General features: G+C 42.0%; 1 protein-coding gene across 1 annotated transcript in view; it reads right to left on the bottom strand.

The window, feature by feature from the left end:
• The window catches only part of PPP1CB (protein phosphatase 1 catalytic subunit beta), a 29,955-nt gene extending 16,167 nt beyond the window's left edge, over positions 1 to 13,788 (bottom strand). Inside the window, exons 1-2 of the mRNA XM_048935161.1 lie at positions 13,451 to 13,788; positions 2,336 to 2,467 (exon numbers count right to left, since the gene is read on the bottom strand). Coding sequence (XP_048791118.1) covers positions 2,336 to 2,467; positions 13,451 to 13,502 — 184 coding nt within the window. The 5' untranslated portion in view covers positions 13,503 to 13,788. The remainder of the gene's footprint in view (positions 1 to 2,335; positions 2,468 to 13,450) is intronic.
• Positions 13,789 to 14,144: the final 356 nt, after the last annotated feature.

Genomic DNA, 14,144 nt, shown 5'->3' with positions numbered 1-14,144 from the left:
CTAAGAAACCTTCACTAAAAGCTGTATGCTGATGATACAGATCACCTCTTGATCCCTTACACTAAACATGTCATCAATACATCTTCAACTGTGCTGTTTGTCCCGTGGCAAAATACCTGTCTTCATTAAACCTAGTAATTTTCCAGTAGAGAACTAGCCTCCGTGACTATAGCAAACAAGCAAAATTAACAAGATATCCCCCCCATATGCCTACAATTTGTTTCAGAATCTCAGACCAAACAAAAAGACCCTCACATCTTGTGTGGAACTGTGTACCCCAGTAGTGACATGATGCTTTATTCCCCTTTATCTTTCCATGAGAAGCTCAATACGACCTTCTTCCGGCAGACAACACTTTTATTTCTTGCTCAAGGAGGGGATTTACATCCTACTTTCCTTTTAAGAATAAACATTATCCACTACCCAACTGCAGGCCCTCTCAAGTTCTACCAGCCAAAATCATTTATGCATACACTACAAGAAGAATTCCTACAAGAAATCAAGACCAGAAATCATATGAGTTTCACCAATGTGTCACCATGATGTTGAATCCAGTACTCCAGAACTATCCAAGTAGCACTCAAACTTCATCACTATCACAAGTACCCATCACCAAAGTAAATATACTATGGAAATACTTTATGTTTGTTGTTTGAAACTACTTTATTACATGCATGAGCTAAAGGAATTAAAGGACGTAAAGGATGAAGGAACATTTAGTAGGAACTACTCTGTGAAGTGACCAAAGCATTTAACATTATTCCATTGCAGGCACTTGATAATTTAAAATACAGCTTCATATGGGCACAAGTTGAAGCATATCCGAGTAAAAACTACTGCTATTTTAAAACTGACATTTACATAAGAAAATCTTCCATCTTATGTTAGAACACAGCCATTCAAGATGTAAAAGCTTTATTTTGAACTGATTAGAGAAGACAGTTCTATAACAATTTCTCAAGCACTACCTGAACACATTAAAACAGTAGTTCAAAGGAGTACAGCAGCATGTTGTGCTTCTGGTGAAAGCCATCACCACTCTTCCAATTCTAAATAAATACATCTTGACAATTTCTCTCATGTTTAATTTAGATTCCTGACACTTCTAGCTGCTATCATTTTGTTTAACATGTAGTTTAAAAACAACAAATCTCTTCTGTAACTGTGCATTTGCTACCCCTACTACTGTGCATCTAAGAGACTTCTAGGCTGTCTAGGTTGAAACAATTGAGAAACTCAGTTTGAAGGAGCCTAACTATACTTTGCAGATTTAACTTAATATTAAGACCGTATGCAAGTATTCCAGTTTTCTTCAATCTAGGAATCAGATGACACTGGTCTTTTCCTCATCACAGCATAAATACAATGTAGAAAAGCTAGATTTTTTACCTTCAAATTTATGTCATTAGGCAAGCTTGTCCTGTTCCTCTCCTCCCTTGTACTCAAGCAAGCAAACGGTCATTTAAGAGTGACTCTGCCATTAGTGTTATGTTTGTTCTTAAATAACTGCTAATATTCTAAATGTATGGCATATCACTACAATTGCTCTGCCAGAAAGTTTTAATTCTATGATACTTCAAGCAGTCAAATTCAAGCATGTGTCTGCTGTCAATAACTTGAAGCCTGATTACAAGCTAGCATTTACAATACTTCAGTAACAGTTAAAAATGCATGCATGCCTATTAACTGCATGTTTGAAGGAGTCTAGCATATTCTAAAGGCTTAGGGTGGTAAAGAATGCAGTTTTACTTCTATTGGATAACAGCATTTGATGATACTTAATATAAAGTTTGAGGTATGTTTTACACGTTAAGAAATTTTGATTTATGATATTTTTTAAGTTGAAAGACTAACAATGCTTTCTTCAATTTTCAAACAGAGACTAATGAAGTGCTCCATTTCATCTTACATAAAGATCTTTCTTCAGTTTCTGCTATGAAGGGAACAAGAAAAACAAACATTTACTTCTTAATGCTTTTTAAAAATACTCTGAGATAATGATCCAAGCAGTAGCAGCTCTGTGCAAGCCCTTAAAGTACAAGGGACAGGTTGCAAGATGTGCACTAGAAAAGAGTGCATGCAGCTCTTACTACCAATCAGCACTTGCTCCTAAGCAGCACGAAGAGCAAACATCAGTTGCCTTTTCTTGACTTAATCCAATCCAAGTTGAGAACAACCTTTACGATTGAGAAGGTCTCCATCACTAATCTGTATAGCTCAAGTCAAGGCCATTTGCGTACCTCAGCATCTTCTTCATCAACTTTTCCTTTCATTCCAGTTAGCATACAGCTAAATCAACACACCTACATAATATACATACATTAAGCTTACATACCACAGATCTTCAGCGGTGCCTCTAGTTCCAGGAGAATAGGCTGGCTAAGAAATATTTCTCGTGATTTTATGCACAAGCCCCGAACTTCTGCTTCTGTCATCTGAACAATCTTCCCAGGACGACATCCTCGCACTGAAACAAGATGTTTAACAATTAAGATAGCTGGCACACAGATGCCTAATGACAGATAAGCGCAGATGAGCTGCGTTTGAAGTCTGTATCTGACAAAAAGAGCAGCACACATCAACTTATCTATTAAAAGTGGGAACTGCATATTCCAGCCAGTTCTAAAATTAAACTTTGATAGAGGCAACCTGCGCTTCAGCTCAAATGCGTCCCTGTTAAGTCACGGTCACAGAAAGTAGCAATTTAGATCTTGTTTTTGTACATGTTGTGATAAATAGCAAATTCAAAATGTGTTTTAGTGAATTATCAGATAATGCTAGAGTATTCACAGCAGGCAACAAAAAAAACAAGAACGGAAATCTCAAACATTAACACAAAATGATCTAGGCCAACTAAGTTCAACAAGGCGAGCTAAACACAAAGAAAACACAGGTGTGTTTGTGCTTTCAGCAGCTGAAACTGTCCTACCAGGAACATGACATTAAGCTGTGTCTGTGTTGAAAAAAATCTTCATTCATATATAATGGATCTTGAATTACAGGAACCTCAGCATCCAAACAGACACTCAACTGAAATCCTGAAAACAATTCCTACATCCACAAGCCAAGTATTCCTACCCATACTTAGTACTAACGTTTCCAAAGACATCCACGCTGCACTCCAACTAACATCCTCTGGCAAGCCTACCTGCAGCTGCTTCTTTCCATGAATACCTACGTGATTCTTCTTTCAGAGGCTCCAGTGCGTACGTGAGGCAGCAAAACAGAACAAATGTCTACCACCCTGGCTGATGTGGTTCAGTTTTGCATGTTAGTATAAACTAACAACCAGATACAAACTAATAGAGCAGAATACAGCAGTATCCACATAGTGTTCTGCCTCCTGCTTCACATGGAGCAACACAGCATTAAACCACAGTAGTAGCTATAAGAAAAAGTGCTATGAACCTTTAGCAACCTGAGTCATGATTTCAAACTCTAAGACAGTAAGACTTAAAGTATTTGCTGCATTTCAGTAAGTCTTATGAAAGACTTGGTTACGAAAGTCTTGGTTAAGCAGCCACAGAAGAGATGAAGAGTCAAAAAAAGAATTAGTACTTCAAGTAGGAAAGAGAAGATGTGAAACTACACTTTGGGACAGCCAGCAGGAATGCACCAGAAGGAAGGCCAGCTTATCTGCAGTGATAATACAATGCTCAATAGAATCCTACAAAAATAAGGCTAGTAGAAGCACCATAGGGAGATTTCTTTCAGGGAAACTCCAAATGTGACATGTGACTCCAAATGACTCCATGTGACATTTACTGTATGGTAAGTCACACGCCTTCCTCTAACTACATTAGAGAAAGCAGACAGCTTTTACTAACTTCTCTGTAATCTAACATCTTAATGCAGGAAGAATGACATGTTAAAAAATACAAGGGCAGACAATTAAGACACAAAATGATAGGAGAACAAATGCATAGGCTTCAGTTGCAGCACATCTCAAATGTCTACAACATGATAAACTTAAATGCATCTTCAGCCTCCAAGGGATTATTGGCAAGAAATAAATCTATCTGAACAGCTTTGCACAGGACTTTACTCAATCTGCAGGTACCAAAATCCTCTGAACTCCTCCATGCTTTTCAAATACTTGCACTCCAGCAGCTTATACAACTCTCTTTCACAGACCTGAAACTCACTGTGCTAGACACAACAAATTCTCACTATACCTAAGAAAGTTCCCATCTGAAAAGGGTACAGTCTTAACAGTTTCAATTACTCTTACTGAGGTAGTTATGCTGCATTTTAAACCCATGGCTGCCTGATGCCTATAACATCAAGGTCCTACTGCACAATTCTTCAGCCTAACTAGCTTGTCTACCACATTCTACTCCACTATTTGCTTTCCTTTAAAGCCTTCCAGTAAGCAATTAAGTTTGCTTCTGTATTTAACTATTGTCAATGGTTTGCATCACCAAGATGAAGCCATGTAATAAGGATTAAAACCAAGAAGTAACTTAACTACACACACATTACACCCAGTCTACTTTTGGAACTGAGGCCCAGGAAATCCACTATAGACAACACTGATGTTTCCATAAATGGTCCCAAAGCACAGAGACCAAAACTGAGGCTGCAGTTCAGGCTGCAGTTCAAGGAGGGCACTTGTAACACTAGCTTTGATCCAATCAATATTTCCTAGAACACTGGCATTGGCTCCCTTTGAACAAGATGGGTTCAAATCTGGAACAAACGCTTTGCAGGATTAAGCCACTAAGTGCTGCCTGATTTCTGCACTAGAACACATACTGAACATGCAGCTCGTGACTTTCAAATCAGCCAACTGCCACAGCACATCCAGAGTTGTGGTGTCAGTTCCTGACCTTTTATAATGCAGCCTTACATGCTGCAGCCCCTTAACAGGAAAGCCAACAGGTTGGCAATTCATTACTAGACACAATAAATAAATAAACCCAGCTTCTAAAACTATGCTGAGCATGTCACTGGGAGACAAAATGCCTGGTGACTGCAGTTACAGGCAGCCCCGGGGGAAGGAACAGCCCTGAGTCACCGGGCCTTTACAAAGGCCTGTCCATCGGAATCAGCAGCAGCTCTGCAGGCACAAGCTCACTGCCATTTGAAGAAGCAGAGCCTGGGCTTTCTTGAGAAATCATCTTCAAAAATGTATTAAAGAGGCAAGCTTTCTCCCATAATCCCCGTAGTCAATAAGACAAATAATGTAGTGAAAAATAAGAAGCTACTGTGACCTCAGAAGCCTCGGCATATCACTGGACTCGCACTCAAAGGTGCTGAAAGGTTACCCAGCCAGGCAGCTGGAAGAGCTGGGCCACTGCCCTGGCACAAACAGACAAGCAAAACTAAGCACATCTTTCACCCACGTACACTACAACTAGAAATCTGTTTACGTTTCCTTGGCTCAGCTAGGCACTGTATGGAATGTAAGTCAGAGCATCTCTCACCATATTTAGTTTCTCAAAAGACAACTCCTCAAGAACTGATCTAAAAGGAAGTCATGAGAACTGGATCAAGAGCACAAGTTGCATTTTTCAGACTTCTTTGCAAATTACTATAGGAAACCACTATTAAACATGCTAGCCACAAATACAAATTTCACAGTGCATGCGCCTCACAGTAAACTTTAACAGTACTGGGAAAAAATCAATCATTTCCAATGGTTGCTGTTTACCAGAGGAGGAACAGTAGCTCAGCATTAGGTATCAATTAGTTGTCTATGATGCAGACACAGTGAACAAGCATTGACTTACACAAAAATCTTTGTCAGGGACAACTACGCCTCTTCCAAGTCTCAATCCTGCATGCATAGCCCTATGCCAGAATAAACCTTTACTGGTAGGAGCTTAAACTTTGACAACCTAGTGGAGAACAAGGCATTACACTATACATTGTATTGTGAAGCTATTATTTTAGCACAGTAGCTCTGACAGTAAACCAAACCTACACTAAATACTGTTAAAGTGTCTCAGCACCTACACAACTGCTGGTAAGCACCTTGGTAAATCTAACAATAGGAGCCAATAATTTGAGATGCCAGTTGCAGTGCCAGGAAAGAAACTTGCACGCTAAGAAGGGGTTTTTGCTTGTTTGTTGGTTCTGTTTGCCAGCATCTTTCCAAACCCATGCCAGAGACCAGCAGATTTTGTAAGGCTGCCACACTTTCTAGCATTACAACACCAAGCAAAGCGGTCTGAGAACTGACTACTGGAGGTTCTGTGAGTTTTGTTCCTTCTGCCATACTACCCCACAGAGTTGAGCAAACACATTCAAGCCAGTCTGCCACTCTGATGTGCCTCTCACTTCAAGTAACCAAGCTTTTCATTTTGTGGTATCACTAATAGAAGTTTCTTCTACTACTGAATCAGCTGTGGTACGCACAGCTGTCCTTAGCACGACTGTGTTCTAATACCACACATGTGCTGAAAGTGTGAGTGTTGTCTGATAAACAGGCCATCATTAGACCCCATACACACTTCTACCAAGTTGGAAAAAATACTGGTGCCAGTATAATTGCTATAATGAAATAACTTCCATCTTCCCCTACACACATATTTTGCACGCACCCTTGTAAGCCCATAGAGTAAACTGCACTAGGGAGCACACCTTTTCCTTCTAGCACAAAGACACAACAAAGAACTTTAATCTAGACAGCTCCCCAGGCTGGAAGATGCAACCACTGTGAACTTGGGTGACGATAAGCTAAGGATTAAGCAGCCAGTTGTTCTTCTGGCAGAAGCTCCAACCAAGGTATTTCCAAAATTACTGTTTTCAAGTTCTATTTGCCAAAGCAAATCTTTAACAAGAAGCAAACAAAAACCACAGCACAAGACTGCAAGCACGCAACTTTGCCGATATCCCACAAGTGTATATATTCACTCATGATAGTCTCTGGAACATTTAATCATTGGCACCAACCAACTGAACATTCAACTGTTTGTCTCTTGTACAACAAAGCATCCTGGAATCTTTGATGAACCCTGAACAGCTTCTGAACAGCAGAATGGATCTGGAAGCTAAAGGTACCAGTACTGTTAATTAAAGAAAGCACACTGCTGAACAAACAGCTACTGTGCATGTTACACAGTGAAGAAAGCTCTGCAGTAGTGTGTACCATCTCGACTCTACACAAACAACAGAAGAGCTAGCTTTTTGGGGAGCTTTTTCTGAAGAGCTACGTTGCTCAGTCCAAAAGGCCTAAAACCACTGACACCTATCCTCACTAGATGCCCTCAAGATGAAGAGTTTTGCTGAAGAACACAGTGTTGGACCATGAGCTCACTTTAAAAGGATTTATTTAACATCATACAAAATGACTGAAGAGTAAAAGACTGTTTAAGCCTTCAATTTATAAGCAGGGAAATAACCAAACAACTAAGTGTTCCTCTTTCACCAGAAGTTGAAACTACATTCCTGAAGTTCATAGTATCCAGCAGGATTAATGCTCATGGAGAAGCACCATTAGAAGCTATCTAAGATTGCTTCAGGGGACACTCAAATCAGCCCACCACAATATGCAATTTAACCTACATCAAAACCTTTGCCAGCTGCATTCGCTCCTCATGGACCACCTGTTTGTTTAATACAGAGGTTCCATACAGCTTATGGTCTCAGTCATTCATAATCATTTATTGTCCCAATTATTGCTGGATCCAAAGTTGAAAGATAAGATCACAGCAATCATTCCATTCCATAAGCAAAATATGTAACCCTAATACTTGTTATTGCTCTATATTTGTGTTTACTTAGCTACACTTGAAACAAAGCCCCCTTAACCAGCAAAGTATGAGGTAGAAACCTCTCACTGTGCAGTAACATACAAAAGAGTGGCAAGTTCTTCTCCACATTACTTGCAAGGTTAAACTAGCATTAAAATCTCACATAACAAAGAACATCAGCTTCTTTCTCAAAGTCAGACTTAATTTTTCCTCTAGAGCAGAGCTAACAAAATTATTGATTGGAGACAGGCAAGGGCAGATTACAGAATCGCGTCCTTACTCCTGATGAGAAACAAGGAGGAAGATGGCTGAAGACATATTAAGAAAGCTACAATTTAAGATGACTTTTGCACTTCTAATTCCTCAGATACTTAAATACCATGGTTGCTGTGTAGAACAGGACTAGAGGGAATGGCCCCAAGGAACACCAGGTTGGATATTACAAAAAATTTCTTCTCCAAAAGAGTGGTCAGATGCTGGAATATGCTGCTCAGGGAGGTGGTAGAGTCACCCTACCAGGAGGCGTTCAAGAAACATTTAGATGTTGTACTGAATGAACCTGATTTAATGGGAAAACACTGGTGGTAGGTGGACAGTTAGACTAGGTGATCTTGGAGATCTTTTCCACCCTTGACAATTCTATGATTCTAGACACACATTAAAACTTCATCAAGCAAGCTTGGTATTCAATTGCCAAAAGACAGAAGACAGTGCTGTAGAACAAAGATGAATTAGTCAATGCTAAAAGACAAATCATTGGACGTTTTGTGAAGGCAGTAAACAGGGCCATTTCTACATGAAATTCACAAGGCAGACACAGATGGCATCAGCAGTACTCCAGGCTGCAGTTCACAGTAGATTTCCTTACACACACACCCCATTCCCTGAGTACACCATCTGACCTCACCAAGCTGCAGCCAAATATAGTATGCTTGACTTCACACTGCTAAACTACTTATTGTCTTTTTTTTTTTTTTTTTTTTTTTAAAGTTACATACCTATTTTGTAATGGCCACTCACAAACATTTGATGAAATACTCAGGCTAGAAAATCCTCCTGTTTACATTAAATAAAGCACTGCTTCCTTCTTTTATGCTATAATTTAGCCGTAACCTCTGAACAAGACAAAGACAAATATTCTGCAGCAGTGTTAAGTGAAACAGTTACTGAATCATGTAGATAGGCTTAAAGCAGCAAAATAATCCAACAGAAGAAAGGAACCAGCATACCTTTTTTGACACTGGGCTCTTGGCCTACAGTACAATTTTTCAAGTCAACTATCTAATTCATCCCGCACTTATAAAGCCAAGGATGAACTGGCTCACATTTGCACTGCTGTACAAACTCAGCAGAGAACACCACTCTTCTTGTATCCCTTCTCCCCATTTAATGCAATACACACTGAGGAACATACAATGAAAACAGACAATTTTATCTCTCCAAAGAGACAAAGAATACTTAAAAAAAATTATTCCTTAGCCAAGAACTCCTTGCGTTGTTATCATTTATTCTTTCTAATACCAGCTTGTCCAATGATTTCACTGCCAATCAGGCCATAACCTTTGATCTTTCAAGATTCACCTCCACGGTGTGATCTTATCATGAATCCACAATTGCCTCTGTATCAGCAATGAAGTCCATGGAACTGCAGCACAGCTACGGTATTTTATCTGACCACCAGGCTGCCTGGGTAGGATAGCCAACTGAGACATTAGCCAAATCTGAAGCTCACTGGTAATAATGCAGTAGTCCAACAAATCTGTAGTATTTAACAGTAATAAAAAACATCCCAATTATTTCATAAGCATTTAAATTCACCTTTCACCTGAAAAATTGACTCATGCTCAAATATAAGCGTTTGTCACAATCTGTATTATCTCTGAAATAACAAGAAAACAAAGCTAGTAGCTTTCTTAGAAGACATCACCTCACATGGTGAGATCACAGTATAATCAGTTTTTATTAGGTGGATGTAAAAAAATCATGCTTTTAGCTGAGCACTGAAGCTATAACCATTCCCCACATCTACATGAAGCTTGACAACTCTCCTCTTGACCTTCATAGTAGACTCAGTACTATCCAAAAGAGCAACCCAGCTAGCTTCACCAAAAAACAAATTTGTCTTAGAGCAAATTTACGTTAAGTTCCATTAACAGAAATCAAATTGTTAACACGTCGCGAGACTTAGGTAAGCAAGCAGCTCGGTCCTGTGCAATGGTTTCACAATCAAGTCCTCTTCAGAGATCCAGTTATAGACATGGCTGAAGTCCAGCCCAACTGGACTCATAAATAGAGACAGTTACAGCACAAGAACAGGAAGCCCAACACCCCCATAAATGTGGTAGCCTAATAACCACCCATAGCTCTCTTATAAGAAAAGGCACAGTGACTCCAGCATCTCTGCTTTGCCACAGAAGGAACTTCACCATACATACCCAAAGCTTAAGTTCACTTACAGCCCGGGTTAAATGTAAACCTGGTACACCAAGCTAGCCCACCATTTTTGCAGATGTCATGGCATTTCCCACAGAGGGACGTACGGTGCACCTAGACGGGACAAAATACAGCATGTTCCACATCTTTTGTGTAGATGACAATCTTACGTGTGCGTAATCCTGGACTGTCTATAGATAGAACAGGCTGGGAAGATCCATCCACCAGATGGCATAGCTGAGAAAGCAAGAACAAAAACAAAAAAAAACACAAGAAAACAGCACACTGGGTGTTTAAAAAAAATATGACTATCTTTTTTGTATACTATAGTGCAACTAAGCCTGATCCATGTCTAGAATTCTGAATACCTGTATAAGAAAAACTCTAATTCAGTGCGTTCACTTTTGTGGTCCCCCATCAGTTCAAAAATGTTCCAGCTAAGCTAAAAAACTGTGGTTGTATGATTTAAGTGCTTGCAGAATCTTTTATAAGCTATTTCTGTATCAAAATATATCTTATCATATCCCCAAAATCAATCAGGCACACATTTAGAGGCACCATCTCTAACAAGTAAGCAAGTACCAGACATATTGTAACAGTCATTGCAAAACAAAATCTTACCATTCATTAATTCAGCAGTGAATTCAGGAATAAAAAGGATAAGTATTCAGTATATGCAAGAACATGGAAATAAACCAACGTCCTAGGAGACCATCATCAAGCATTAGCCTATGGCTCAGCTAAGCCTTTCTGAAAACTGCCCCCAATTTAACTCAAGAACAAATCAGTCTGGCCTCAGGCACTCTGAGGAGCCCAACTACACAGTCAGGGTAAGCATGCATGCACATCTGCTGAGTGTTAGTAGTTTGTCCTTGAGGAATTCTCCGAAGCAGCCCAGCCACAGGCCTCCTCATACTGATGTCTCAAACAAGAAGAATCACATGCAGGGTAAGATGATCTACTGCAATCAAAAGGCAAGTTTAAGGTGTTATATAACCCAGAAGACAAGAAGTGGTCTTGAGCAACCACAGTGGAAACAGTTATAAGAAATCTAATTAAAAACACAAGAACTCAGGCTAGCTAGCCTCACAGCCTAGGAACAGGTGTCACAAACCAGGAGGCCAACTATAGCAGGGAAGGTTCAGGCCACAGCTTCTAATATGCATTTACTGCCTTTAAAATTTATGTGCAGCCTCAGACAATTGTAGACTACCGCTGCAACTGAACAGTATCCAGTTTCACCTCAAGTAACCAAAAGGACTACAGGCATCCTGCACATCAACATTTCATAAAAAAATACTATTGATCATGTTAACACAGTTTTTGCTTTTTTAGCAGCTCAAAAGCCACTTTTCCTCACTGCTTTAGTCAAAATTGAAGTGGTCATAATGGAAACAAACAGTTTACTTTCTACAGACTGCTCCAGAGATAAAAGCTGATAGGAATTGCCCTGTGCAAACAGCATGAGGAGAGATACACACACAGAGGCATGGGTCAGCTAAGTGACAGCATCAGCTCTGTAACATGAGCTGCTAGCTGCATGAAAAGGCTTCAGCGTGAAACACTACTGTTCAAACTGCAGCTTAAGATACTGTATATTAGCAGTAAAACAAATAAAAAACATTACATGTAAGCCCATGTGCAATGCACTATTTGTTTTTCAAAAGTAACCTGGAAGAAACTATTCCTTTTCAGATACAATACAATATAATATGTTGTACAAAGTGCTCCTTCTACTCTGTTTGTAAGGGACAAGAAAAATCATCCTGTTTTCATGAAGAATCTTCCTGATCTCTGCTCAAAAAGATAAACTAGCTGACAAACAGATGCAAAACTTATTTCTTAAATTGCGTATGCATATCCTTAGAAATTAAATTGCCATGGAATGAAAAGCATAGATGAGGTTGCTTAGTCTCAGTATACCCAGTAATAACCCAAAGGGCTAGAGAGTTGCAACGCATTTATGGTATATGTGAAAGGTAACAAGTAATTTAAAGGTCTTGATCACCTTAAAACAATCTCTTTTTAAGCAACCACCAGATGGGCAGAGAGGAAAAGTACTTCTCATTTTTACTTATTTATTTATTTTTAGAGCCTCTTTCCATAAGAAAAAAAAAAAAAGCAACCAAAAAACCACAACACCATACATACACACATATTAGGAAGTTCCAAAAAAAAAAAAAAAAAAAAACCAAAAAAAACCCCACAAAAAACAACACAATAAAAAGTCAATGTTTTGTGGGCTACTGTTTAGCTTGCCTCTCATACCTACCTACTAATCAGGATTTCAACATGCAGAAAACGCGGAGTTTATCTGTAGTAGTGATCAGAGATAAAGTGACTGATAACAGCTGCAGCTTCTTTCCATACTACACTACAGTGTGTATCGTGAAACACAAACATGAGTGCAATTGCCCAACGCCTTCATGCCTTTTTCAACATTGGTTTTACTGCTTTTAATTTACAGTTTCACCTCCAAAAAGGCTAGCAATTACCCAAAAAACAGAGAGTTCTACAAACTCTGCTCGGCAATAACTTGGCTAAGAAGAATTTTCAGACTTAGGAAACTTGTTTCTATTCCAGAACAGTACGTACTCCATACGTTTCTTTATATAAGCCTTCTGCAAAGCGACCTAAGTACACGAGGCTCCCATCTCCATTTGTGGCAAGGCAGTAAGTGAAGAGCGCGTATCCGTGCGTGCAGCACACCGGGCACGGGCTGCGTGCGGGATGGGCCAGCTACATGAGAAAGGGCCTGCGGAGACCGAACACCCGAGACAACTTACGAGAGAAAGAAAACGCTGGTAACAGTACCGCAGCTTCTCCGGAAAGACGGATTCACCTTCCATCCTCACGACGAAGGAAACCCGCACGAAACCCACCGCAGCCCCCAGCAGCGCTACACAGAGCACGGGCAGGGGGCCGCTGGCCTGCCGCTCCCACACAGCCCCAAGCCTAACGCCGCTCCCCAACGCGATTTCAACCCCGGAAGGCAGCGACCGACCCCCGCCCGCGGCCGAGTCTCCCCCAGAGGGCAGCCGCGACGGCGGGAACCGCTCCTCAGCGGCTTTTCCGCCTTTTCGACGCCCTTAAAGGTGGACGGCCGCCTCAGCGCGTCTCCCCCCTCCCGGCCCCGCCGGGTACCCCCACAGCGTCCCCTCCCCACCCCGAGGAGCTGCGCGGGGCACGGCCCGGCCGCCGGAGCCCCCCGAGCCGCCCAGCCCCCCCAGGTCCGAAGGAGGGGCCGCTCAGGCTCCCGCCGAGCCCCGCCCGCCTCCCGCCGGCGCCCCCATTCTCCCGCGAAGCGGCCCGGTGCTCACCTTCCAGCAGCCGGGTGATGAGGCTGTCCACGTTCAGCTCCCCATCCGCCATTTTGTGGCCACCACACTCGGTCCCGGGCGGGGAGAGGGCGGGGTGGAGGGCGCTCCGCCGAGCAGCAGGAGGAGGAGCAGGCAGCAGCAGCAGCAGCAGCAGCCGCGGAGCAGACGGCTCCCCCCGCCCACCGCCGGCAGTCCCCTCCGGCCGCCCGGCGTCACAACGCAGCCAGCCGAACGCGCTCCCGCCGCTCCCTCGCCGCTAAATGGGAGGAAGCGGCCACCCCGTCTACCCGCGCCTCCTCCCCGCCTCAGTAGCCGTCGCCGCGCATGCGCCGCTCTCTTGGCGCTGCGCAGGCGCTGGAGGAGTAGCGGGCGGTGGGGCGCGTGCGCGATGGCTGTTAGGCGGTTTGTTGGTCTGTGCCGCTCCCTTGTTTCTTGTTGCTGTTGGATTTTTTTTTTGGGGGGGGGGGAGGAAAAAATACGCCAAACTGAGTCGTCGTAGGCTGCGTGTAACTTGTGTATTACTTCTCCTGCTGCTGAAGCCGCCTGTGGAAGCTCACAATCAAAAACCTGTCAGAACCGGAGTGACGTGACGTGCTCTCTATAGCCCCGTGCTGGAGCAGTTGTCAGAGCAGCCCCATAACCACCGCAGTTTGTGTGACGCCGTGGCTGGTCCTGCCGAGAGTACCTGTTTGCT

The sequence above is a fragment of the Lagopus muta genome, chromosome 2 (assembly GCF_023343835.1).
Source record: "Lagopus muta isolate bLagMut1 chromosome 2, bLagMut1 primary, whole genome shotgun sequence".
NCBI classification, from domain to species: Eukaryota; Metazoa; Chordata; class Aves; order Galliformes; family Phasianidae; genus Lagopus; species Lagopus muta.
Note: the sequence above shows the minus strand (reverse complement) of the source record. Positions and strands in the feature narration are given on the sequence as shown.